The 25400-nt window shown below is 51.2% G+C and overlaps 10 protein-coding genes across 10 annotated transcripts; 8 read left to right on the forward strand and 2 right to left on the reverse strand.

The window, feature by feature from the left end:
• Nucleotides 1-481: 481 nt before the first annotated feature.
• On the forward strand, nt 482-2255 carry atg22-1 (putative autophagy protein Atg22; the record flags this gene model as incomplete). The annotated part of the gene is made up of 3 exons (XM_058479778.1): nt 482-629; nt 684-1892; nt 1954-2255. The coding sequence occupies 3 exons, from the start codon at nt 482-484 to the stop codon at nt 2253-2255; spliced, it is 1659 nt and encodes a 552-aa protein (XP_058325301.1).
• A 624-nt stretch (nt 2256-2879) lies between these two features.
• Nucleotides 2880-4569, forward strand: pdiA (protein disulfide isomerase PDI1; the record flags this gene model as incomplete). The annotated part of the gene is made up of 4 exons (XM_058479779.1): nt 2880-3250; nt 3305-3683; nt 3740-4179; nt 4233-4569. 4 exons carry the CDS (start codon nt 2880-2882, stop codon nt 4567-4569), a joined length of 1527 nt encoding a protein of 508 aa, XP_058325302.1.
• A 525-nt stretch (nt 4570-5094) lies between these two features.
• N7468_010485 (uracil-DNA glycosylase) lies at nt 5095-6327 on the forward strand (the record flags this gene model as incomplete). The annotated part of the gene is made up of 3 exons (XM_058479780.1): nt 5095-5462; nt 5511-5970; nt 6022-6327. 3 exons carry the CDS (start codon nt 5095-5097, stop codon nt 6325-6327), a joined length of 1134 nt encoding a protein of 377 aa, XP_058325303.1.
• Nucleotides 6328-6689: 362 nt separating this feature from the next.
• N7468_010486 (transcription factor domain-containing protein) lies at nt 6690-8686 on the forward strand (the record flags this gene model as incomplete). Its single annotated transcript, XM_058479781.1, has 3 exons — nt 6690-6776; nt 6839-7807; nt 7958-8686. 3 exons carry the CDS (start codon nt 6690-6692, stop codon nt 8684-8686), a joined length of 1785 nt encoding a protein of 594 aa, XP_058325304.1.
• Nucleotides 8687-9615: 929 nt separating this feature from the next.
• Nucleotides 9616-11581, forward strand: N7468_010487 (uncharacterized protein; the record flags this gene model as incomplete). The annotated part of the gene is made up of 3 exons (XM_058479782.1): nt 9616-9887; nt 9938-10523; nt 10574-11581. The coding sequence occupies 3 exons, from the start codon at nt 9616-9618 to the stop codon at nt 11579-11581; spliced, it is 1866 nt and encodes a 621-aa protein (XP_058325305.1).
• A 409-nt stretch (nt 11582-11990) lies between these two features.
• N7468_010488 (actin family protein) lies at nt 11991-13573 on the reverse strand (the record flags this gene model as incomplete). The annotated part of the gene is made up of 4 exons (XM_058479783.1): nt 11991-12663; nt 12719-12868; nt 12921-13473; nt 13531-13573. The coding sequence occupies 4 exons, from the start codon at nt 13571-13573 to the stop codon at nt 11991-11993; spliced, it is 1419 nt and encodes a 472-aa protein (XP_058325306.1).
• Nucleotides 13574-13875: 302 nt separating this feature from the next.
• N7468_010489 (telomere length and silencing 1 family protein) lies at nt 13876-15086 on the forward strand (the record flags this gene model as incomplete). Its single annotated transcript, XM_058479784.1, has 3 exons — nt 13876-14261; nt 14326-14699; nt 14755-15086. The coding sequence occupies 3 exons, from the start codon at nt 13876-13878 to the stop codon at nt 15084-15086; spliced, it is 1092 nt and encodes a 363-aa protein (XP_058325307.1).
• Nucleotides 15087-16962: 1876 nt separating this feature from the next.
• N7468_010490 (transient receptor potential ion channel family protein) lies at nt 16963-19172 on the forward strand (the record flags this gene model as incomplete). Its single annotated transcript, XM_058479785.1, has 2 exons — nt 16963-17260; nt 17371-19172. The coding sequence occupies 2 exons, from the start codon at nt 16963-16965 to the stop codon at nt 19170-19172; spliced, it is 2100 nt and encodes a 699-aa protein (XP_058325308.1).
• An 828-nt stretch (nt 19173-20000) lies between these two features.
• On the reverse strand, nt 20001-22797 carry N7468_010491 (uncharacterized protein; the record flags this gene model as incomplete). The annotated part of the gene is made up of 8 exons (XM_058479786.1): nt 20001-20134; nt 20191-20216; nt 20266-20511; nt 20651-21126; nt 21194-21357; nt 21408-21448; nt 22426-22695; nt 22754-22797. 8 exons carry the CDS (start codon nt 22795-22797, stop codon nt 20001-20003), a joined length of 1401 nt encoding a protein of 466 aa, XP_058325309.1.
• A 472-nt stretch (nt 22798-23269) lies between these two features.
• N7468_010492 (GTPase-activating protein GYP1) lies at nt 23270-25381 on the forward strand (the record flags this gene model as incomplete). Its single annotated transcript, XM_058479787.1, has 7 exons — nt 23270-23293; nt 23346-23361; nt 23428-23437; nt 23510-23623; nt 23676-25011; nt 25065-25157; nt 25217-25381. 7 exons carry the CDS (start codon nt 23270-23272, stop codon nt 25379-25381), a joined length of 1758 nt encoding a protein of 585 aa, XP_058325310.1.
• Nucleotides 25382-25400: the final 19 nt, after the last annotated feature.

Here is a 25400-nt window from a genome sequence, read left to right on the forward strand (position 1 = left end):
CGGGTTGGTGGGCGTATGGACAAAGACAAATGAACCCGGAGTGAGTTTGCAGATGCTCAGCTGATATGCTGAACAGCGAAATTCATACGACCAGGTACAGAGGCCTTAAAGAGCGTGCGATTTGAAGAGGGACTGGGGTGGGTGGAGGTAATGAGTGATCCGTTACCAAAGGCAGTCGAGACAGAATGAAAGCGCGCGATTTGCGCATGCACCGCCTTTGCACGTCTTCATGCCTTGGTGCCTGATATATCGGCCTTAGTTCCAGGTGGACCAGATCAATACGCGGCTGTCTTAGGTATGTAAGGTAATTACGTCATTTTGCCTAGAAACGGCGCTGTCCGCCGCTGTGATGTGTAACGTAATGTAATGGATAGGTCATGATCTCCCATCACACCCGGGGCAGGATCCATGATCTACAACCTCATTCCATCTTCGCGCCTCCGCATCAGGAGGCTTTGTCTGCTGGAGATAAAAAGAGGAAATGAGTCGACAACGAGATGAGGCAGTGGAGGCCCCAGGACGGGCTCCTTCATACCCAGGAGATGATCCTCGTTTGACTAGTAAGAAAGAATTAGCAGGCTGGTATGGTTATGGCTGGGCCGCGGAGGTGTTCCCCGTATGTGCCATGTGTATGTTTTGATCTCGCCATATCCACCGAGCGATCGTGGTTAACTCATGAGCAGCTTCGTTTCTCCCAATAACGTTGGAGCAAATGGCCCGGGATAGAGGAGTCCTTTTGTCCGACAAATCCACGCCGTGTAGCACAACTTGGAGCTCTTCTAACCAGCCTAATCACCCACCAGGGTATGGCACAGGGCAATGTATTGTCTTCTTCCTTGGCGCAGAGGTCAACACCGCGAGCTTTGCCTTATATACATTTTCTGTTAGCGTTCTGGTGCAGGCTGTCCTGATCATCTCTATGTCCGGCGCAGCAGATCATGGCAGTTATCGGAAGACTCTCTTAGTCCTATTCGGCTTGATGGGCTCTATCGCAACGATGTCGATTCTCTTAGTTTCTCCCCGGATCTACCTCGTGGGAGCTCTACTCGCGATCATTGCCAACACCTGCTTTGGTGCTTCATTCGTTCTCTTGAACTCATTTCTGCCTCTGTTGGTTCGCCATCACCCGTTGATGGTGAAGTATCAGGAACGGCCAGCAGCAGATGGAGTACTTAACGAGACAAGTCCCTTGATCGAGAGCACACGCACATCGTCTTCGGTGGCGTCTATTGAATTGAATCTTTCAACTAGAATCTCTTCTTTTGGCGTCGGAATCGGATATATTGGAGCTGTGACTCTGCAAATCATTGCTATAGTCGTGGTAGTGACGACCCACCAAACAACGTTCTCTCTCCGCCTTGTCTTGTTTCTTATCGGACTTTGGTGGTTTATCTTCACGATTCCTGCTAGCTTATGGCTTCGTTCTCGTCCGGGCCCGCCACTGCTCAGTGATGGGAAACCTCTTCATTCTTGGACGGCATATATGGCCCATGCCTGGAAGTCTCTTGGAAAGACTGTAATGCGAGCGCGACGATTGAAGGATATTCTACTTTTCCTCGCAGCTTGGTTTCTCCTCAGTGATGGAATTGCTACCGTCAGTGGGACCGCAGTTCTCTTTGCAAAGACAGAGCTTGGTATGAAGCCGGCAGCGTTAGGGCTGATTAACGTGATTGTGATGGTTGCGGGAGTATGCGGCGCCTTCTCATGGAGTTACATGTCTTCCTTCTTTCGCCTTGGCGCGTCCCAAACAATCATCGCCTGTATCCTTCTCTTTGAGCTGATTCCCCTCTACGGAATCCTTGGATTTTCACCCTCTGTGCAGCGCGTCGGCCTCGGACTTCAGCAGCCATGGGAGATGTATCCTTTGGGGGCGGTTTACGGCCTCGTCATGGGTGGCCTTTCTTCATACTGCCGAAGCTTCTTCGCCGAATTAATCCCCCCCTGGCTACGAAGCCGCATTCTATGCTTTGTACGCCATCACGGACAAAGGATCGAGTATATTTGGCCCTGCTATTGTTGGCTTCATCACCGACCGGTATGGTGGCATCCGACCAGCTTTCATATTTCTGGCTGTTTTGATCTTTCTACCTCTACCACTGATGCTGCTTGTGGATGTCGAGCGTGGCAAGCAAGATGCACTGGAGCTTGGGTCTGAGCTCGACCGCGACATTCATACCGGCGGCTTTAGCTACGATTCAGTCCCGACAGCAGGCAGATGTGAGGGAGATATAGGGGAAACGCTAGCCAACCCGTAGTCATACACGGAAATCGGTATGATAAGGAAATGTGTCTATTTAAAGCCATGTGAGCATTTTGATTATCAATGTGGATTCGAATGTAGCCCTTGACGGGGTATAAATGTCCACGTATCCTTTTCTAAAAAGCGACATAATATATCTTTTAGTAAGTGTATCGTCACACGACATCAGCACGGCGTCTCGCCAAGCACCCGAGGCCGCGCTATTGACGAGCTTTTAGTAGACGGTGTAACAGAGGAGGCGAGTCAACGTGAGCCATCTATGTCTATCACGGTTTCATTCAAATAATCACTGACAAAGTACAAGAATCCCGTTGAAGGTACATGGGAGCCGCCTTCCCCTTGCGAAGGGGGGCCGCCCTGCATAGTTAAGCCTGGGCACGGGAAAGCTCCACCCTTGTAAGCCGCCAAGTGAACAAACTGTCCTCATCTCCACTCCCCTTCCCCTCCAGCTTGTTGTTTTTAAATAACATACCTGGGAACCCTCGCACCTCGCATTTCAGTTTCCCCCCCCCCCCATCCATCGACGACTTGGTAAGATATATTTAATCCCCTTTGAAGACCTTGGGATATCATAATATACTAATGTATCGGCAATGATTTAGAGCTAAAATATACAGCCATGCGGTCGTTCACTCCTTTGGTTCTGAGCCTCCTCGGAGCTGCGGCAACTGTTTCTGCCACTGAAGCCAATTCAGCAGAATCCAATGTCCTTTCCTTGACCCAGGATACTTTCAATGACTTCGTGAAAGAGCATGACTTGGTTCTGGCTGAGTTCTACGCACCGTGGTGTGGCCACTGCAAAGCGCTGGCCCCTAAGTATGAAGAAGCAGCTACAGAGCTCAAGAGTAAGAACATCCCTCTGGTGAAGGTGGACTGCACTGCAGAAGAAGAGCTATGCCGAAGCTTCGGAGTCGACGGTTACCCTACCTTGAAGGTGTTCCGTGGCCCCGAATCACACAAGCCATACGGTGGCTCCCGCCAAACAGACTCGTAGGTGATGCTGAGCCGAATAATCGCCATGTTTAACCATGCTAACCTCGACAGAATTATCTCATACATGACGAAACAGTCGATGCCCGCCGTTTCCACCGTGAACGAAGAAAACCTAGAGGAATTCAAGACCCCAGATAAGATTGTGATCGTTGGTTACATCGCCTCGGACGATAAGGCCTCTAACAAGTCCTTCACTTCTTTCGCCGAATCACAACGCGACAACTTCCTTTTTGGCGCCTCCAATGACGCTGCTCTCGCCAAGGCCGAGGGCGTGAAGCAACCGTCGATCGTTCTCTACAAGGACTTTGACGAGAAGAAGGCTGTGTACGATGGCAAGCTTGATGACGCATCTATCTTGGCCTGGACAACAACTGCCAGCACTCCCCTTGTTGGCGAACTTGGCCCTGAGACGTACTCTAAGTACATGGCAGTAAGTTTCGATTCATGGATCTGCTGGCTACCATATCGATACTAATCTATTACTAGGCTGGCATTCCTTTGGCATACATCTTCGCTGAGACTGCCGAAGAGCGGGAGAAGTTCGCGGATGATTTCCGTCCCATTGCTGAAAAGCACCGCGGCGAGATCAACTTCGTTACTCTCGATGCCAAGCTTTTCGGCGCTCATGCCGGTAACCTGAACCTAGAGCCAGAGAAGTTCCCCGCCTTCGCTATCCAGGAAACCTCCAAAAACGCCAAGTATCCCTATGATCAGTCAAAGAAGATTGATGCTAAGGAGATCGGCAAGTTTGTTAAGGACGTCTTGGACGGCAAGACCGAGCCTAGCATCAAGTCGGAGCCCATTCCCGAGACCCAGGAAGGCCCTGTCACTGTCGTTGTGGGCAAAAACTACCAAGAGGTCGTGATTGACAACGAAAAGGACGTGCTGCTTGAGTTCTACGCTCCTTGGTGTGGACACTGCAAGTCGTAAGTGAACTAGTGATCTTCAGCCCTTGCTCCGCACTAATCTTTATCATTAGCCTTGCTCCCAAGTACGAGGAACTCGCTGCTCTTTACGCCAACGTGCCTGAAAAGGTTGTTGTGGCTAAGATTGATGCGACCGCTAATGACGTGCCGGACTCCATCACCGGATTCCCTACCATCAAGCTCTTCCCGGCTGGTAAGAAAGACGAGCCTGTTGACTACGAAGGCTCCCGTACAGTCGAGGACCTGGTCACCTTCATCAAGGAGAACGGCAAGTACAAGGTTGATGGTCTAGCTGAGACTGCTAGTGATGCTGAGGAAGCTGAGGACGTTACTTCCTCTGCCTCAGCTGAGACACCCTCATCATCCGAGAAGGTGCATGATGAGCTTTAAACGACTGCTCCGAATTTGCTACGGTCTTAGGAAGTATCTGTATCACCAATTTGATAAAGAACATTTCGCATCACCCGTCTTGGTATTCAACAAGTCTCAACGAGTCTCAACAAAGATAAGTAGAACGATCATCGCTTGTAGATCAGTTGTAATAACACAGCGAGATAAAACAAGAGAGACTCAGAGCTGTAGCATCTTCTGCCGTGAGGCTAAGGCTAGGAACAACATGGACCTCCGGGCCCTTCGACAGGAGCGAGCCCCCTAGGGGCCCCGGGCCGGCGAGCTAGAGGGTTAGTCATCCTACGTTATCAGGTAAATACATCCGTCCGAAAGCACTTGACGCGTCCAACTACCCACGCGTGGCGCGTTCCTCATAAACGAGGACGGAAACGGGATAGCAACCACCTAGGAATTTCAACGCTTCACAGGTCTCGACTCTCCTTTAACAAGTGTTTTTTTTTTCTTTTTTCTTTTATGATCCCAATCCTCAACCCCTCGCGATCAATTTCTCGAGTCTGCGCAATAATGAGCCCAACCCTCAAACGGAACGCGGACCACTTGGCCGCCTCAGCAGCAGACAGCAAGAAACCCAAAGGAGGGAGCATTACCTCGTTCTTTGGCGTTCCAAAGCCCAAGCCTGCCAGCAGCCAAGCCAACAGCGCCCAATCTCCCCCCCGATCCAGCTCCTTCAACAAAGCTAAATGGGTGGCGTCCCTCACACCAGAGCAAAGAGACCTCCTGCAGCTAGAGATTGATACATTGGACGAGAGCTGGCTTGCTCACCTGAAGGATGATGTAGTCTCGACCGATTTTTTGAACCTGAAACGCTTCCTGAAGAAGGAAAAAGATTCGAAGGCAAAAATCTTCCCACCAGAGGAGGATGTCTATTTCTGGTAGGCTAGACTCATCTCCTAGGCTGTTCACTGTCTCACAAACTCTAGGTCCCGACATACGCCATTGCATAAAGTTAAAGTAGTCATTATTGGACAAGATCCGTATCATAATGACAACCAAGCCCACGGTCTGGCATTCTCCGTTCGTCCTCCTACTCGCGCCCCGCCATCTCTTGTCAACATCTACAAGGGAATCAAGAAAAGCTACCCAGACTTTGTTGTGCCGCCAAATAATGGCGGACTATTAACTCCATGGGCTGATCGAGGGGTCCTTCTTCTTAATACCTGTCTTACGGTCCGAGCGCACCAGGCCAACAGTCACTCCAACAAAGGATGGGAGCGTTTCACCCAGAGGGTGATTGACCTCGTGGCTCGTGTCCGAACTCATGGAGTTGTTTTCCTCGCGTGGGGGAAGCCTGCTGGCACACGAGTGGCGAAAATTAATCGCCAAAAACATTGCGTGCTACAATCGGTACATCCCAGCCCGTTGAGTGCACATGGAGGCTTTGTAAGTGTTCCCGGCCCTAGCCAAGTAGATGAATGTACTGACGGGTCTCAGTTTGAAAACGGCCATTTCAAAAAGTGCAATGACTGGTTGGCTTCACGATATGGCGAGGATGAAATCATTGACTGGAATCTGGTGCCAACCAAAAAAGCTATCAGCACGCCGCCCTCGGACAAAGAAAATTCGTCAAATGTAGCTAATGTCTCATCAGGCTCACCGAAAGCATTCCCCTCGGGCGTCGATAGCGCCAGCAAGGCGTTGCCAAAACCCGTGGCGTGCTCTGCAGACGAGTTCGATGACGATACAGATGCTCTCGAAGCTCTGGTTGCAGCAGCCTCGGAAGAGGCCGAGGCCAATTAACTCAGAGAGATTAGTCCCGCGGCAGGTGATGCTTTTAGCAAATGTCGATGTGTCCAGGTCCCATTTCAAAGGAAATCATAAATATACCTAAATATAATTCTATTTCTTCTTGAACCGTCTCCACTCCTTTTTCAGAATTAATTGTATGTCTTCTCAAATTGGCCATTTTGCTTATCGCAGAATCCAAACTTCCCTTCTCCATTTGAGTTCTTTTGATTTGATACCCGGGGAGCGATAGAACGGTCTGCTGCAATGCCAGGCAAATATATTGGCGGGCCGTGGCTTATCGATAAGCCGTTAACCCCCAAGCTTTCTCTCGACAGGATGAGAAGTGGATGCGATAATCAGTCCCTTCAACTTTGATGGAGCTTACCTGGCTCGCAGATACACCCCAATCACGGAACAGGACTCGCGCCTTGCGAGCCTGTTCCACATGCCAACGGCGGAAGGTGTGTGCAACATGGCTTGCTGGATGATCCAAGCTCTGACGTATCCAATGCTTTGATCTTAGAAACGCTGTCGGCACCTCCCACATCCGTCAGAATGGGTAGATAAAAAAATACAGTCATCCAATCTACCAGGGCAGATCATATCGAATAATGATTTGATCCCGCCTTCGGATTCCAATGCCCAAACCCAGCTACCAGAAGATCCGGCCATGCGGTCACTACCGAGTACAGAGCGATTTGTCGGAGACTTGAACCCTGAAGCCCTGATCCGTGAGCGACTAGATGAGCCGGCCGGTAGCCCTCTGAAGAACCGTATTGGCGTTTGGCTCAGAACCCCATCAACGCAGGATTCCGGGGCAACCGTGCAGGGTCACCATGAGACCTCTCGCTCAGAAAATAGACACACAATCTCGACATTATTGCAACATCGATACACCTCGGCATTAACAGCATGTAACCGCCTCCCCGCATCTACTCGAGAACCTCTCATTGCCATATATTGTTCCAAGGTCAATCCCATCATCCCCTTGTTGGATACATCTGCATTCCTCGAGGCTCAGGATGATGGTGTTGTCTCTGTGTTCCTCGAGAGGGCCATATGTCTTGTTGCAGCCAAAGATCCCACAGCAAGTCCCTATCTCCGCTTGACAGATCATGGAGCTTCCTTGTCGTCACGCCAATTCTGCTCAGAACTCTACAAGGGACTGGCTGTGGCTATGGACGCTCTGCTAGAGCCCGATCGCGTGACTCGCATTCGGGTCCTTGCACTCATGTCTTTGCATTGTGAAGGCCATGAGGGGGCCGAGGCAGCATCATCGCATCTTTGTCAAGCAATTCACCAAGCGCAGACGATTGGTTTGCACCTTGATCGACCTGATAGGGCACCCGCTGATCCTCTAGCCCAGCTTTTCTGGAGCCTGTGGACATTAGATAAAATGCATGCCAGCATTGGTGGCCGGCCAGTCCTACTAGCTGATCGTGACATCGGCGCAGAGAAGCCGAGGAGCACAGAGGCTGCTGGGGCATTTGGTGTATGGCTCACCATTTCAGACTTGCTTGCTACCGTGATATCTTACTATCGCCCATCTGCAACAGTCACCACTGGATGGGAAGAGGGTTCCCTGCGTTTGAAGACCTAGTTGGAGGGGCCGGTCATGAAGAGTTGGACATTGCGACCTTAGGTGGGTCTGAACTGTATCTTTATCGAAACACCCACATGTCTTATTCTCTACTTAGGACTTCTGGAGTTATATTACCATTCCGTTGCCATTCTGTCATGCCGGCACAAACCAAACGACAGTCTCGATAATACCCGTATCTCGTCTATTCGACAAGGACTCGCAGCGGTCCGAGTCCATTCCATTGTGGCATCGGAGGGTACGGGGGATCTTCCTCCGTTACCCATCGTGCCGTATGCAGTTGCTCTCTCCATGGGAGTGGCATACCGCCAGCTCCGGTCTAGCAAGCTAATTACGCACTCCAAGCGGGCCAAAGCTAGTTTGGAGGCATGTTGCACGTTGCTTGAGAGCCTGAGCTCTCAGTGGTACTCCGCCGAGGCCATGGCTCGTCTAGGGCGAAAAGCATTGCAGCAGACAGAACGCGATCAAGCAACTTCCAATCCCGAGCCACCTCGAGACTCCAGATCGGGCCCCCGGCAAGGACCGAGCGGACCTCCCGTGGAGGAGGAATCACTTGCCTGCGAAGACCGTGTGGTATCTGACGGGACGGCAGTTCCCCAGATGCATGACTTGGGTACGAGCATGGGCCCGATTCCCGAAATTCAGGACCCAGATGTGAACATGGCCGGGTTTGCGGAAATTGACACATTGTTCGGGGAGTTCCTGGACCTCTCATTACCCACGAACTTCTGGGACCCTATTTTTGCAGAACAGGACCCGAGTGGTCCATGACTTAATTGACTGCATAAATTCCAGTCCAAAATCTCCGTGGTGCCGGAACGGTTTGCCAGACCGGGAATTGGCATTTCGCTAGACTGCCGATCGTCATTATCCATATCGCACCTTAACGGCCTGTGGCAGCGGTCCAGGTCCGTCTGTAGATGTGGGGGTTGGCTAGATGGGGATCGGCCGTGTTGAACCCCCCCAAACTGTAAGCTGGCGTTTTCATTCAGCCTCGGACTCGTGGTTTTGGTGGTTGTGGTGGGCCTCCCGATCGCCGCCTTGGATTCTTCATTGGGCTTTGGAGGGCCCGATGGAGATTTGTCGCAGCGCTTCCATGGAAGGAGACGTCAAGGGGGCAGTGGAGAAACGGAAAGGATGGAGAATAAAAGTACTCCGTAATAAGACCTGAAAAAAAAAGGAGGGCATACCCCCCCCGTCAGCCAGTACCTCCCCAACCTCCTGATGTCTTCCTCGTTTTTTGGTTTCTTCGAAGTCTCAACTTTCCGAACAAGGTGGAATTTCCTTGGGTGGGATACAATCCACCCAGAGGCCAAGATCGCATCATACTGCAGGCCTTCTCTTTCGATCTGGGCCCCAATTCCCGCGCTGCATAGATACGGGGTAAATCTTGAAACCCGATACGTGCTTTCCCGTCCGGCCCACTGGTAGGCCTCCATTCTGGTTCAGAGTGTTTCACTTCACTCTTTCCCTAAACTCAACCTTGCGTTGATCCAGAAACCAGCCATTCATACCAATTGCCTCGTTCTATACCCAGCGGCTCTCAATGGACGGGCGCGTACTCTTTAATTGATATGATCTCCCACCCATAGCCCTCACCTGTGGGAGTCAGTACATACTGTCGGCTTCTGCAATTGGCTTTGTCTCCGTCCTCGACGGTCCGACGTATAACAGAAGCACGTTTCGAACGTCTTGACGAGATGGCAGCTCTAGAAAATTTGCCTGCGGATGCCCTTAGTGCGGATCCCAAGATTCCAACCATTGTTGAAGAAAAAGAGGTCTGCTTATACCCCGTACACCCAATCCCCCAGTTACAGGGTGCCTTTGAAGAGTCAATTGAAGAAGCAAATAAAAACACCGCCAATGAGTGCGTGGTTGAGATTGACGCCCAAACACGTCGCCGCGATCTGCTTGAGAATGATGAGTACGAACGCATATGTGGCCGCAAATGGCGCCAAAAGGGTACTGAAAAGTAAGTTAGCTGCTTCGGAGAACCATAGGGCACACCGTTGATCGTTTAAGATATCATCCGCTTTGGAAGTTGATCGCCCAGATGGCGTTTGGGGTCCACCTATTGGCGAAGAAGCTCGCAAAATCAAAGCCCCAAGTGATGAAAATTCTCCAGGACCATGTGGACGAGTTAGACGGGGTCTTGCAGAGAACTACAGAGGACTTTCTCATCATCGAATTGGATGTTCGAACAAGAATTCAATACCTCAGCCTCCCTCTCGGAAACCTCGATGTATTTGACGAGATGCTGGAGGACCGCACTTTTCGACTCTCCCTGGTGGCATACAACGATCAGATCGAGCACGCCGTAGATCGCTTTACACTTGCACTCACCGATACCCTTAAAGATCTACGGAAGGGAAAAGAGGCGATCAGTGCTCTTTGGCTGTATATGATTCGATTGGCTGACGGAGGCTGTTTTGAGTCCGATAGCCTTAAGCCTTTTTACCAAACAATGATGGATAATCTGGAGGGTTGGCTTGTAGCTTTGTGGAAGCTGCGTCGGCGTGGTACAGCACTATTGAAAGCTCTTCGCCAGCTCGCCGTCTCCACTAATGAGATGCAGAGAAGAGTGGGCATAGCAAGCCGGAAGGATGTGGTAAGTTTTCCAAGCCCATTCTCTGGTTGTCAAGTCCTAACTCGAAGAAGCGATCATTCGCTGCCGTGGGCAGCTCTCAACCAGCCAAACACAAGCTTTTTACAAGGCGTCCCACTACACCATGGTCTCGACCAATGTCCTCCAACAAACCACTACCCCGGGATCCTTCTCTACAGCCAAGAAGATCCGTGCAAACTCCCGCCAGGACACCTGTTATCGAGCCTGGCAACAATCGCCCAACTCAAACTGAAGTTGCGAAGGAAGCAAAAACAGTACAAGCTCTGAATCGAGCAAAATCATGCAGTGCCTTGGTCCCAGCAGACTCGACCCCACCAGTTACATCTCCACAAACTCCAGGCCGCTTAAGCAGGAAACTCTCTAAGCCTTTCCTCTCTAAGCGACTTTCCACCATGAAATTAGACAATACACAGAGTAGGCCAGCGACAGCCCCTGCTCGGGCACTCAAATCACGCAGTGCCTCGATCGAACATTTAAAGTCTTTCTGGTCCAACGGCCATCTCCAGACCCCACCACATGGATCAACGGCTGATCCTGCCGCTAATATGTATCAGCCAACATCCGCACGATTTCCCGTGCGCGGAGAATCTATGAAAGAACAAATCTCCCAGTATCTCAAGACGGACCGGGTGGTCGATGCATGGGATACTGTGGCCAACAAGACGGGCAATTGTGGACGCACCCTAACCAAAACTACAAAAGGGTGGCCAAGCAGCGTTTTTCGAGCTAAACCTTCTGATGCGCTGCGTATCCGGCGTGGGAACAAAGATGGACTATCTCCCACCGGTTTGAGGAGGCAGATGTCATGGGCGCAAGACGAACCTGAAATTCTGAATACGTACTCCTTCAAACGAAGACCTGAAATCTCTCCGCGGATCCATGTTGTATCCGTTCAAATGATTTTGGACGAAGACATGAACTTTGGTGAGGATACCGTCGACGGCGCTTCTGAAGTAGGCGGAGATGCAGGCTCGATCATTACAGCACTTCCATCCTTGAGCATCCAGAGACCGCAGACTGTCGACTGTGCACAAGGCTGAAACATTCAACTTAACATTGTGGCTTATATTCTGCCTCGACATTGCGGCTGGTCCCGCCTGATATTACCCTCATTCTTCTCATTAGCATAGCGGTTGATTTTCTTTGCATACAATACCCCCGCCCCCTACGGGATCCTTCTCATAGAATTACTCGAATACCAGATCAGTTGCAATGGCATTATTCATACACAACAATTAGTCTTGGAACATGGACAATTCATTTTCGGGTCCTCAGGACAGAACCTGAACCCGCACAGCCCCAGCGAGCGCCTAAGCAGCAAAGAAAAGAGAAAGGGAAAGTTCAAAAAAAAAAACGCCTATACCGAAGACAACGGGAGAAATAAAGAGTACCAAAGCATGTAGGCAGATTCAGACTAGGCAACCGGTATTTGAACCCAGGAGACTGAAATCATTTGCAGCGCTTCTCTACGATGTTGGGCCCATGCTCGTCATACTCCTTCTTTGAGATCCACATTTGATGGAAAGTGCCCAGACTGGCAAGAATACTTCCACCAATCCACGAACCGAATCGGCGCTCAGCCGTGTTGCCAGGTGCCGAGATTCGCACCCGTGGGCCAGGGTAGAGAGCCATCAGCTCATGGTTTAGACGATCAGTGAAGCCATAGAGCAGACTGGAGGCACCCGTGACAACCACATTTGCCAGCAAATGGGGACGGAGGTCCACATCCACAGCGGCAAGGGAGGCCTTGATCAACTCTGGCAGAGTCTGAGAGGGGGTTGGGGCTGGGAAAGGCGAATCTGGGTCTGGGATGGCCGCTTTAGCATCGAACAAAGACTCGGTCACACGGAACCGGTCAACACCGAAGACCTGATTGTAGCCGTCGGGGAACTCGAAGGGTCGACCAGGGGTAGTGCGAGCGACCTCTTCGTTTGACACGCCATTGGGGCCGGTGGCAGAGAGCTTATTAGGACCAGCCCAGACCTGGACCACACATTCCTTGAATTCGGAGATCGTACGCTCCTCGAGAAGGCTGCGGTATGAAGCATCTGGGGCTTTATCGGCGGGGAAAGTTTTGTATTTGGCCTGGGGCGGCTGTCCAGCTTCCACAGCGGTCTTGGAGCTGATCAAGTAATGGGGCGTGATGGTAATTGGCTGCGGGGAATTCTTTTTTGAACAATGCCTGGATTTGAGATGAAATATAGTCACCCCCAAGCGGAGAGTGCTGCACGCCTCTTTTGAGAATCATACCGTCATGGACCGGGGTAATAGAGATGTTCGAGGCACCTATGTCAATGACAAGCGCGGAAGCCTTACCAGACGCAAAGCTGCAAAATTTGTCAGTATTGGCTGTAAAGTGAATACCTAGCATACACTTACGCGGAAAGAACACCATTGCGTGCCAGGTAGAAAGCCGGGGTGCCCCATTTCTCCATGGCAATCTCAATTGTCTTCTCGCGTGCTTTGGCCGGATTCCAGCCAGGCTCTGTCATCAACAATGGACTGTCTGCCAGAGGCTTTTCGTCTGCTTCTACTTCCATCTCGGTCGGGAGTTCCTCGCTTGGGATCTCATTCAATCCGTTGTGAAATGGATCGCTCGCCTTGGCACCGGTAAGTCGCGACGTGAAAGAGTACTCCCACACCTTCTCGGCCATATCCCAATCTTCGACAATTCCATCCCTACCAATGGGATTGTGGACGGATAAGCCCGGGCGCGGGGTCACAAACACGTCGTCACCGAAGATCAATTTCTCTTGGCCGTCGGCGTTGTATTTCCCGTAGTAGGTTGGGATGAGCGACTTGGGAGCGTCTTCACCGGCGAAACCAGCGCGCGTTGTGGAGTAGCCGGGATCTAGGACAATGGCGGAGACCTCATCTAGGCGCGACGCGACATACGTTAGCAGGTGCTCCAGACTGGATGGATGGATGGTGACTGGGCGGGCTCGCAAGCTGGGAGAAGAGATCTAGGGCGCTGGCGCAAAGTACGTACCTCCGCCATATTCGGCAGTTTGAGGCGGATTAGAGGGATTCATAGCGGAAACGCACGAGGAAGGAAGGTATTTAAAGAGGCTCAAACCACTTCGAGTCGACACAACAAGTGAGAGCCACGCGCAGCGAGGGACAAGGGAGGGTGAAGAGGGAAGAAAGCGGCCTTTTTTCGGTGCGGGAGCTTTTGGCGGAGACGGATTGGATCTGCTTGGCGGCCAACGATCGAGATGACCTCACCCATCGCAACGTCTCTAGGGCCGCGGCTCATTTTCTACCCTCCCTGATCTTTTGTCTTCCTTGAGGCTCATTTCCTCTTCTTTGCTTCACTCCCTACTCTCAACCCAGCATGGATACTGAGACCAGTCCCTCTCCTGGACCACTTTTTCGATCTGCAAAGCGACGGAAGTTCATACGGCGACGACCAGACGATAGCACAGAAGAACACCCATTAGCTCGAGAAGCCGTCGCGACTACGAGTGGAAACACTTCTCGACCTTCCGAAGCTATTCACGCGGATGACTCCCAAGAGAATCCAGGCGTTGTGCGCCTACGACGGCCACATGCTACTCGGAAAGGTGGCATAGAGTTCTCTGCTACCTCACGCCCGAAATCGGGTGGAGGGCAGCAGCCAACACTACTGTCGGCGGAAGATGCAGAAAAAGCACGAGTCCAGGCTATGTGTGACCGATTCACATCGGATATCGGACAGACGGAGGATGTCGATAAGCACATGTTTGAAACCCTGCCCCTTCCGCCATAGCGCACTGCGTGTCGAGTTGCAGACTAACAAGATAAGGATGGCATATATAGATTCCGAGATGGCTAAGCGTTTCCAACGAAATCCACCACCAGATCACCCAGCAGTCAACTTAACAGCTACGACACAAAATACACGGAGCGCATCTACTGCTGGGCAGCAAGAACGCGAACCTGCATCACTGGGCAAACTACATGAAATCGACCTTGGCCAGGAAGCCAAATTGCGGAATATCGCACGGACGGAAGCAGCGACCAGACGTTTAGTTGGAGAGGAGGGTCCTAATACGTCCGGGATCGAGACACAGCCCAGTCGTCCCACGACTGACAAGTCATGGCGCAAATCCAAACGTCGGACCAGTGCAGATATTGAGCGTGATCGCTTGGTCGAAGAAGTTATGCGAGAAAGCAAGTGTAAGTGCTACCAAATGGCCTTATCCTTAGTTCGACTCTGCTAAGTCTTTACCAGTGGATGTGTACGATGAACCGGAGGAGGACGAGTTCGGGGACGACCAAGCCGCCGATGACCGGATTGCCGAGCAATTCCGTCGAGATTTCATGGATGCAATGCAGTCCCGTAAGAGAGTCGCGCGACCGACACGGACGGATAAGACCCGAAGTTTCCAAGGGTCCCAAACTGGGAGGAAGTCGCAGCGCAAGAGCAGCAATGCGGGAGATGCAGGGCAAAGCGGGACAGAAATGACACGGATCCTTCCCCCATTCTCGCGCTTTGGGCTATATCATCTATACCTGCCTGTTGCAGGTACAGTACTTGCCGTGACCAAGGTGGTCAGAACATGATACCTTGGCGGGGCGAGCCCGCCCAAGATTTCCCCTCGGTGAATTAATCATAATGGAATTGGAGAGGTCCCGGACTATCGTTTTGTTTTACCATTCACGGTCTGGAGCTGCGGGGCTGCCTAAATGATTACATTGGAATGTGGATAAGCTGATTCTCTGCAATGTATTGGCACAGTGGCATGGTTTATTTATGGATCAGCGAAGAACCTACTCACCAGAACCTACTCACCACATTCCGCTTAAGCAATGTGAGAAGAGATGGGGCATGTACGGAGCACTGTATACTATTTAGAGCTTGAGCCAGAGCCGACCTCTTGAGCAGCACCAGAGCGGTCCGATGAAAAGTCTTTCCCCCCCCCTCTTTTCTCTTTTCTCTTTTTATTTTTATTTTATATTTTTTCTTCTTCCCTCTTGAATCTGAAGAGTGCGAGACCGTTAGTTCTACCTGTCAAAAGAGATTACTTGGAATGATCCATCGTAATGGGAGCTCGTCTGTCGACGCCACTTTGTAGGATGGGGCGCTGCGCCCTTGTCTCAAGTAAATAATCGCTAAAATGGCTTCCGAACACATTACCTGTGTACGTGGCTGAGTTGACCCGAGTCGATAGGACAAATGGAAGACATCGAGAAAGTAGCAGCAGTCGTACAGTATACCAGTTCTTCTAGACTGGTCTATGTCCTCCAGCAACGGACCCCCCAAAAACACGCGACTTTCTCTGATCCCGCCAAGACGGTCCACGGGGCATCTAGACCATCTCATATTCCGGGACGATCGACAATTGTGGCGGGTTCGCATTTCGCACAAGACTTGACTGGACTGACAGGACGTACAGGACTCTAGACTCATCAGCAATGGTATGGAACCGTGCTCTACCGAGCCGAGAACCAAGTTCGCGTCATGTTGACCTGTCCCGTACACAACCCCTATTCGAGTACAGGGATGTACCTGACGTTTACAGTACCTTGCATCGAAATTTGTGGCTGAAGTGGCGTGGCGGGGCTCCCTTCCCTTAGCCTCGAGTATTGGAGCTGGTTGATTAAGCCAGTTGAACATTGATTGGAGCCATGGATGACGGCCGGGCCGCCTGGGAAGCTGTGCGCGTGCCATGGTTCCACTAGTGAACCGCTAACCTGGACCTAAACGCTTAGGAAGGCCATAGTCGTTCTCAGGGGCTGCTGACTCGTGGTAAACTGGTCGCAAAAGGACTCCGTAGTATCTGTAAGAGATGCATGGTAGGGTGCCCTGATACATGCGCATCCTGCTCGCACAGAACGTACGGCTGACGAGTACGCAGTACATGCGCTGCCCAAGGTGGATTCTCTAGGCATGATCTCATCCAATCCGCAAAAGCCAACTAGGAGGAAAATCCTCAAGGCTCCACGAATAGGGGGTGGGCGATTGACTCTGAAACAGCTGCCGGGCCAATCAAGGCCCATCTCAGGGGCAATCCTCGACAAGAGGAAAAGCCTGGGGTGGCTTCCCTAGGCTCTTTTTTCCCAATTTACGGCGTACTAAATTTCTAAATTACAATGCCCTTACCTGGATATGGAGTAGTGCAAGTCCAGGGTCGGGGACAAGCTTGGACGTAGGGGGGTTGTATCCGCCGCGCATCCTCACACTCTCTTGTGTCTAGACCTTCGCTTTTTGGATTGTGGTGCATTCTTTTCCACCCTGTCTCGCGCTTCCTACACTCTCTTCCTCTCTTTTGCGACCGTGTGCTTCTTGCTGTGTTTTGTTGTTCTTATCTGTGCCAGGTTGATCCTGCCACTGCTCTCTCAATTTGTGCTTGTATGGGCCGATTCTACGCGCTTTTATAATACCGGTTTCTTCTCTCGTTCACATCGCATCCAGGCCATACAGCCTGTGTGCGTCAGAATGCGGTCGCTCCTCTGGGCCCTCTGGGCCCTGGGTGCTGCCCCTCAGGTGCTCGCGGCCGACACTCTGAGTACTTCGGGCTTCCAAATCTGCCAATCTGACGCTCCTATCCAGGTCCAGAAACTGGATGTCTCTTACACTCGCTCAAGCAAAGAAGTTGTCTTCGACGTGGCTGGTACCAATACGAAGGAACAAAAAGTCATGGCTACTCTGACGGTCACTGCCTATGGCAGGCAGGTCTACAGCACGAGCTTTGATCCGTGCGGCACCAAGGTCCATGTGGACGAGCTCTGTCCCGGTGAGTAGATAACCCTTCTCTCCTCACCATTTGCTCCTCGAACCCCGCCAGGAGCCGCAGGAGCGACATGGAAAGGGGAGCCAACAGCTAACTCATATCGCCGTAACCAGTCCCGTCCGGTAACTTTTCAGCACAAGGCAAGATGGCTGTGCCCGACGATATCGCAAGCCAAATCCCATCAATCGCATTCAAGGTTCCCGACCTCGATGGCCAAGCCAAGCTGGTCCTTTCAACCGAAGACAACAAGGAGAATCTCGCATGCGTGAACGCGGTCTTGTCCAATGGCAAGTCAGCCGATGTGACGGGCGTCGCTTGGGTATCGGCAGGCATTGCGGCCGGTGCACTAGCGTTTACTGGAGTTTCTGCTATGGCTGCTGTGGGTGGTCACCCCGGTGCTTCCTCGTCAAGTCCGGGCTTCGGCGATGTGATGGGGTGGTTTCACTCAATGGCTACCAATGGCATGCTCAGCGTCAGCTATCCTCCTATTTACCAGAGTTTCACCAAGAATTTCGCCTGGAGTACCGGTCTCATCTCCTGGAATGGCTTGCAAGATTCGATCGACAACTTCCGAAAAGCGACGGGCGGCAATTTAACCGACGACAGTTACACTTACCTGGGCACGTTGAAGTCGAATTCGAATGCAAACGCCTCGGCCACGAAGCGCAGCCTGGACTTGATCAGTCGATCTCTGAACCTGATCCCCCGCTCCGATAGCTCGGACGGCTCCAGCAACAGTGAAATTGATAATATTAAGAAAATTGCCGAGGAGCTCATGGTTCCCTCGGCGAATATCTTCATGACTGTTCTGCTGATCTTTGCGATTGTCGTCGCTGCAGTCATCGTTGGAATTCTGCTCTTCAAAGTGATCCTGGAGGTCTGGGCCCTCTACGGCAAATTCCCCGAGAAGTTAACGAGTTTCCGCAATGACTACTGGGGCCTGATGGCACGTACCATCACCAACATGATCCTTATCGTCTATACTATCTGGGTGATGTATTGTATATATCAGCTCAAGAACGGTGACTCATGGGCAGCCAAGCTCCTGGCCGGGGTGACCTTGGTGGTGTTCACTGGCGTATTGGCCTTCTTCGCCTGGCGTATCATTCACATCGCTCGCAAGTACAAGAAGGCCGAAGGAGACACCAGCTCCTTGTACGAGAACAAGGAAACCTGGCGCAAATACAGTCTCTTCTACGACAACACGAAGACAGACTTCTGGTGGCTCTTCGTGCCGCTCATCGTATACATGCTGGCCAAGGGTTGTATCATTGCTGGTGCACAAGGCCATGGTATGGCGCAAACCATTGCCCAATTGGTCTGCGAGTCTCTCCTCCTTATCCTGTTGCTCTGGGGTCGGCCCTACGCTCGTAAATCGACCATGGGCATCAACATGACCATCCAGATTGTGCGTGTGCTGTCTGTGGTTTGCGTGCTGGTCTTCATTGATGAGCTGGGTCTTTCCCAGACTACCAAAACAGTGACGGGTGTTGTGCTCATAGTCATTCAGTCCGTTCTCACTGCCGTTCTCGCAATCCTCATCGCTGTCAATGCTATGATCTCGCTCTTCCGAGAGAACATCCACAAGAAGCGAAGGAGAGAAGCCGAGAAGGCCAATGGCTTGGACGACCTCACTCCCTTGGATGCGCGGGAGTCTCTTCTCATTGATCACCCTCAAAGAAAAGACTATACCGAGATGAGCAACTTCAATTTCACAGGTCCATACGAACCGTATCACGACCACCCTGCTGATCGGCCTGATTCGGCCGGTAGCCACAAAGGATTGGTTTACGCGGACTACGGCGTGGCACATAGCCACAATCCTAGTGATGACTATCGAGATGATGACCGGAGCAGAAGCCCGTCACTTGAGGGGCGGCGTCCCACTGTCCCCGGCTATGGCATGGCGTACTAGAAATGTCATGTTGCGTACGCACCTTCTTCCCGAGCAATCAGGTCTTGCCGGTGGCCTTTTTTTTTACACCACTAAGAATTCTTTCTTTTTCTTGTTTGACTGGTATTCTTTAGCGTTGTCCGAAGGCCGAACGAGTTCATTTTTTAATTACTGTGGCGCCACTCCTTTCATTTCACCCCCTCCTTTCGCTCTCTTCATACCTGCCTATACCTACAGCATCACACTCTCTCCTACGATACTCTACTGTACCTCTTATATCCTCGTGCTTACATCTCGGATCTCGACGTTCCTTCGCATCCAACCTCTCTTTTTTCCCTTTTATATCTTGATCTGACCTTAGCTACATCTCCAAAATGTGTTTCCTGTACATCGGTCATAGATTGTCATTGCAAAATCCTTTCGTGATATATTCAGAGAGCGTAGTATGACCAGGAAGAGTATGAACTAGAATCTAAGATCTTCGTGCACAAAGCTTTCTGCGTAGGATCAATAGGCCCGAAGGGCATTCGCTTGGACAAGTCCTCCACTAGGACGCAGAACACTACATCTATCTACTACACAGGATATGAGAGGGCAAAATAATTGAAATCATCTGTTTGATTATTCGAAAGACGTATCGAATCACCCGTCAGCTGGATGGGCTGTTCATTTTATGGAAACAAGAAAGACAAGAAAAGAACAGGCCGTGCCCCATCAGGTCCAGTAATAAAAAGAATTTTCAGAAACAATTGTCAAGAGTTAGGTCTCCACGATGGTAAGAGATACTCGAACGGACAGAAAAAAAAAGAAAAGAAAGAAAAGGAAAGGAGAACCTCGATGCAGACTCGTCTAGCGAGAATAGGGGTGGAATCCACGGTGCCCTCCTCTGCCACCGCCGCGGTAGTTCGCACCGGGCTTGCCAGCGTTCCGGGGACCGGTAGGGGCATTTGCTGGAGGAGTGCCCTGAGGTTGAGGGGTAGATGCTAGATCGAGTTAGTTCAAGGTCAACGACATTTTAAGGCGAGAGGTATTTTCATACCGTTTCCTTGCGGTCCTGTGGGAATGCTAGGCTGAGGGACTTCGTCATACATCCCCTCCCACGAAGTTGGGCCACCCTGTTGATAGGGGAGAGAAAGCGCGGGTCTCCAGATGGCGACGGGCTTGCTGCTGTTCATACTTTTGCTGCTCAAAGGCGATCTGCTCCTGTGCATTATAACCAGGTCCGACCTGACGGTTGTTGTAGTTGCCGCTCATACTGGGATTAGGGCTAGCACCACCATTACCGCTGCCCGCCTGGCCTGGATTCTGCATTTGTTGCATCATGGCAGGGTTGATTGGCTGCATAGCAGCCGTGTTGGGACTTTGAGGGTTAGGACTCATGTTCCCCTGTGGCTGCGCGTTCATCCCCTTCATTTGCTGCATCTGCTGCATCTGTTGCATCTGCTGCATCTGCTGTAGCATTGCCGGGTTCATGCCTCCACCCATTCCTTGGCCCTGACCAGCCATGGCCATTTGCTGCTGCATCATCGCGAAGTACTGCTGCATTCGCTGCCAGTATTGCGCCATCATCTGGGGGGGTCATACCGCCAGTCATTCCCTGCTGGGCACCTTGCTGCTGGGAGCTGTCTCCTTGGTTCATATCCCGAAAATTGTCTCTGCCACGACGACCTCCTCGGTCTTCATCACGCAAGTTACCACGGGGTTGAGCTTTCTTCACCTCAATGGGCTTGCCGAGAATCTCTAGGGGCATAGAAAGGGCATTTTCAACGGCAGCTTCGCTGTCAAAAGTCACGAAGCCAAATCCACGAGGGCGCCCAGTGTCCTTGTCAATCATAAGGGTGGCATCGACCACGCGACCAAATTGCATGAAGAACTGCTTGAAATCCTGCTCGGTAGCCTCTTGGCTCACACCACCGACGAAAATCTTGCTTGTTTTCTCTTGTTCATCACGCGGGATTGCGCGCTTGGGATCAATCTGGAAATTAAAGAAAGGCAAAGGTGAGTGATGAGCTTTGCGGTTTTATGAAGGTCGGGAATCTTACGATTTTGCTATCCAAGTAATGTTCCTTCACCATGACAGTATTCACAGTCTTCGGGTCACGGAAGGTCAGGAAACCAAATCCACGAGAGCGACCAGTAGTGCTATCGCGCATGACGGTGCATTCCTGGACCTCGCCGAATTGCGAGAAGTAGTCGCGTAGGGATTCTGTTGGAAGTTAGACCCAGGAACCTTTCTTCGACGATCATGGTACATACGATCTGTTGTCTCCCAATTCAACCCGCCAATGAACATTTTTCTATTCCATGATAATCAGCGACAATCCAAAAGCGTATATAGGACAACTGTTGCCGCATTAAGGCAAACTCCAGTTGGTATTGAAGATGCAAAACATAACGAGAACACGAAAGCGATGGAGAGGCTGGTGGCGCTAAGCTGCTATTCACGATATGCTGGTATTTCCGGAGCTCCCAACACGGATCCATGATGTCGATGTCGATATACGTTGTGAGCGAGCATGTATGAAGACCAGGAAGGTCTCGTGTTTTACATGAGCATAGAGTAAACGCCGTCTCTTGGACGTAATGTTTGATACACGCACCCAGGAACGAGAGCGAGATAGAGGGCACAGAGAAATATCAGGCGTAAGGAGTCAATTGGTCTCTGTCTCTGTCTTTCTGTCTTTGATTTGGGGGAGGACGTGAGTCTCACAGAGCCCCAAGCTAGCTTGAATGGGCCGGATAAACCTCCCACCGGACAGCGCTGCTAATTCATGCTCTCTGCTCTATCAAGGTATATCGACAAGAGGCTATATAGTATCCGCTGTACTATATATGTCGCTCGCAACGAAATGGTTGATTCTTGCGGCCAAAGAGCCCTTGTGTCAAAGACCACCTCTTGGAATACCAGCTCGTATGCTCCTTCATGTTTTGGGATTTGTTTAGGTCATCATTTTTGGAAACTGACGGCCGACAATAGACCATGGCATGGTGGAAGGGCGCGTTAGGTCATCAAGAAGGAACCACCCAGCCAGACTGGTAGGATCACTGAGCTCATAGACTGTGTTGATCAACCCTTATGATGCATAAGAGATAGCCATATTGGATTTCTTGCCGCTCTGCTCCCATGTTCCGATTGTAGAAGTTCATGGTCTATATTTGGGTCCGGTTTATTTTGGGATCTTTCCCAGTCGCATATCCGTGAAATAGCAACTCGCGCCACCGAGCATAAATCGAGAAGAAAGAAAACAGAACTAGGGAAGAAGTCAGTACTCACCCATCTTCCTTGATTCCAGTGCCGTGAGACTCATTCTCGGCAGGAGTAGCTGCGGGGTTGATGCTAGCCCCATGGGATCCGTTGTTGTACTCTGCGCTATGGTCGGGCTGGGAAGGAGCCTGAGGTTGGTATGGCTCAGATGGCGATGGATCCTGAGCTGGCGCTGCAGCTGGCGCAGGTGCTGGGGAAGGGTCACTTGCGACAGGTTCAGCGGGTTTGACCGGCTCTACTGCAGAGGTAGTACGGTTGGTAGATTCGTCGGCATCGTAGCTAAAATAGTAAAAATCAGCGATCGACGCGTCGGCTTAATGCTGGCCGGGGACTTTACAGGTCAGCGAAGAGATCCTCTTCCAGATCTTCTGGTTCGGCCATGGCGTTGGGAGGGGGAAGATGCTGCAGATCAGACAAGGGACAATTGGATGGAAGAGAGCTCGAGCACGAGCAGAGAAATGAAGAAAAGCAAGAAGCTCCGTCCAGTGGCGACTTGCCTAGCAGAAATCAAGAGGGAAAGAGAGTGGACGTTTGAACAAGTTGAACCTTGGGAAGGGAGGGAAAAGCCCTGAGGCGGAGGAGCCGTGGCTTACATACGCAGCGCTCTGACGTTTCTAGGCTCGTATGCTGCAAGGTTCAAACGGGTTGATACATTAAGTGATTGAGGTGGTCTGATCTCCTGGGATCCTTCTCCCTACTCGCTCTCATAACTCAACTCGGTCTCACACTAGCTCCACGTCATGCTATACTAAGGTTATACCCCCTTGTGGCTAGGCGGGAGGAGACATCAAGTGCGTTCACTGCGCCCCGCATTCGACATCCCGAGCTCGCGCTGTCCTTTTCATAGATCGCCATGACGAACAAAAAGGGAAACCAGGTATGTCATTCGGGCTTTTCAAGTCTTGGGTAAACGCTAATGGGCATCGAAGGAAATGGTACAAGTGGGTGAGTGTCCCCCGCAGGGTTCTTTGCAATGCGATAGCTAAACACAGTCCGCTCACGACAAATTAGACAACTCCGAGTATGTACCACATTGCCCTATTCCTTCCTTCCTGCCCGTCCCTGTTAATTGTTCTATACTAATTGATATCAGACGCACAGATTCTCCATTCTGGGCTGGGCGCTCTACGTCACTAAACCAGCCACCGAATGTCTACGGGCATAACACCGTGGTCGGCGCATCATACTCCCATGCCAATATCCTACAGTTCGTGAGAAAAAACATTGTGGGCAAATTGTTCATGCTAACTATCTGATAGAGGATCTTCAACTACCACGCGTCCCCGAACGCCACCCAAGCCGTCTGCTGCCAATGTGTCATCGCACTTGGCCCACCGTTCAGGAAATATCGCATCGCCTCCACGAGAGCCTTATGCCGTCATGACCGAAGGGGCTGATGAATGGAACCGGGACCCCGCAGAGGAGGAGGAGGATGAAGATGACGAGATTGTGTTCGATGAGGATGAAGATGAATTTGGCCTCCCAAGCCTAGCAAGCATGAGGCGAAAGAAGACACCTGCTTCGATCAAACCTAAGAACATTGACCCTGGTGGATCTTCGGGCAACACCTCGCTTGGATTTGGCTTGTCCAGCAACAATCGACAACGAGCAAATAGCTCGGATATTGCAGAAGAGCGAGGGACGCCCATGTACCCAAGCGCACGCAAAATTGACGGCAAGATCCTCCGACCGCAGTACAAGGACATTCTACAAGATCCGGCAAATGCATTGAATCTTATTAACCATGCTACGCTTCCTACAAACGCCACACCCAAGGAACGAGAGACTAATTCCAGTCGGATCTCGCGCATCAACAAGTTCAAACGCATTTTACAGGCGAGCACGGTGTCTCTCACTGAACTCCGAGACCTTGCATGGTCGGGGGTGCCAGAGGAAGTTCGACCCATGACATGGCAGCTCTTGCTTGGTTACCTGCCCCCGAACAGTGAACGACGCATATCGACCCTCGAAAGGAAGCGCAAGGAGTATCTTGATGGCGTAAGGCAAGCCTTTGAGCGCGGCAGCTCCACTACAGCAAACCCTCCAGCTGCGAGCGCTGGACGTGGCAGAGGACTGGACGAGGCGATCTGGCACCAGATTAGCATTGATGTTCCTCGAACGAGCCCACATATCCCCCTCTACGGATATGAAGCGACACAGCGATCTCTGGAGCGAATCCTATATCTATGGGCTATCCGGCATCCAGCGAGTGGGTATGTGCAAGGTATCAACGACCTTGCGACGCCATTTTGGCAGGTATTCCTCGGGGTTTATATAACTGATCTCAATGTGGAAGAGGGTATGGACCCGGGCCAACTCCCCAGAAGTGTGCTGGACGCTGTGGAAGCCGACACGTTCTGGTGTCTGACAAAGCTGTTGGATGGCATCCAGGATAATTACATCTACGCCCAGCCTGGTATTCATCGCCAGGTTCGGGCATTGCGGGACTTGACAGTGCGAATTGACGCTTCCCTTGCCAAACACCTTGAACAGGAAGGTGTCGAGTTCATGCAATTCAGTTTCCGATGGATGAATTGCCTCCTCATGCGTGAAATGAGTATCAAGAACACAATCCGCATGTGGGACACGTACATGGTATGTGCGATTCAATAATTCGTGTTATGATTCAGAGCTAATGATCAACTTAGGCTGAGGAGCAGGGCTTTTCACGATTCCATCTTTACGTTTGTGCTGCGTTTCTGGTCAAATGGACAGATCAACTAGTAAAGATGGACTTTCAGGTACGTGGCAACGTCTTCTTGTTGGTGGATTGGACAAAAATTCAGCTGACACTACCTAGGAGGTTATGATGTTCCTTCAGGCACTGCCTACAAAAGACTGGACGGAGAAGGACATTGAACTTTTGTTAAGTGAAGCATTTATATGGCAGAGTCTGTTTCAGGATTCCCGTGCCCATCTCCGGCCTGCGGGTGACACGCCTCCTGAAAATGGTATCTTTTATTGATAATCATTAATATTTTCCC

This window comes from Penicillium chermesinum, assembly GCF_028974085.1.
Source record: "Penicillium chermesinum strain IBT 19713 chromosome Unknown utg000009l:1.0-952002.0:1.0-954369.0, whole genome shotgun sequence".
In the NCBI taxonomy this organism is placed as follows: Eukaryota; Fungi; Ascomycota; class Eurotiomycetes; order Eurotiales; family Aspergillaceae; genus Penicillium; species Penicillium chermesinum.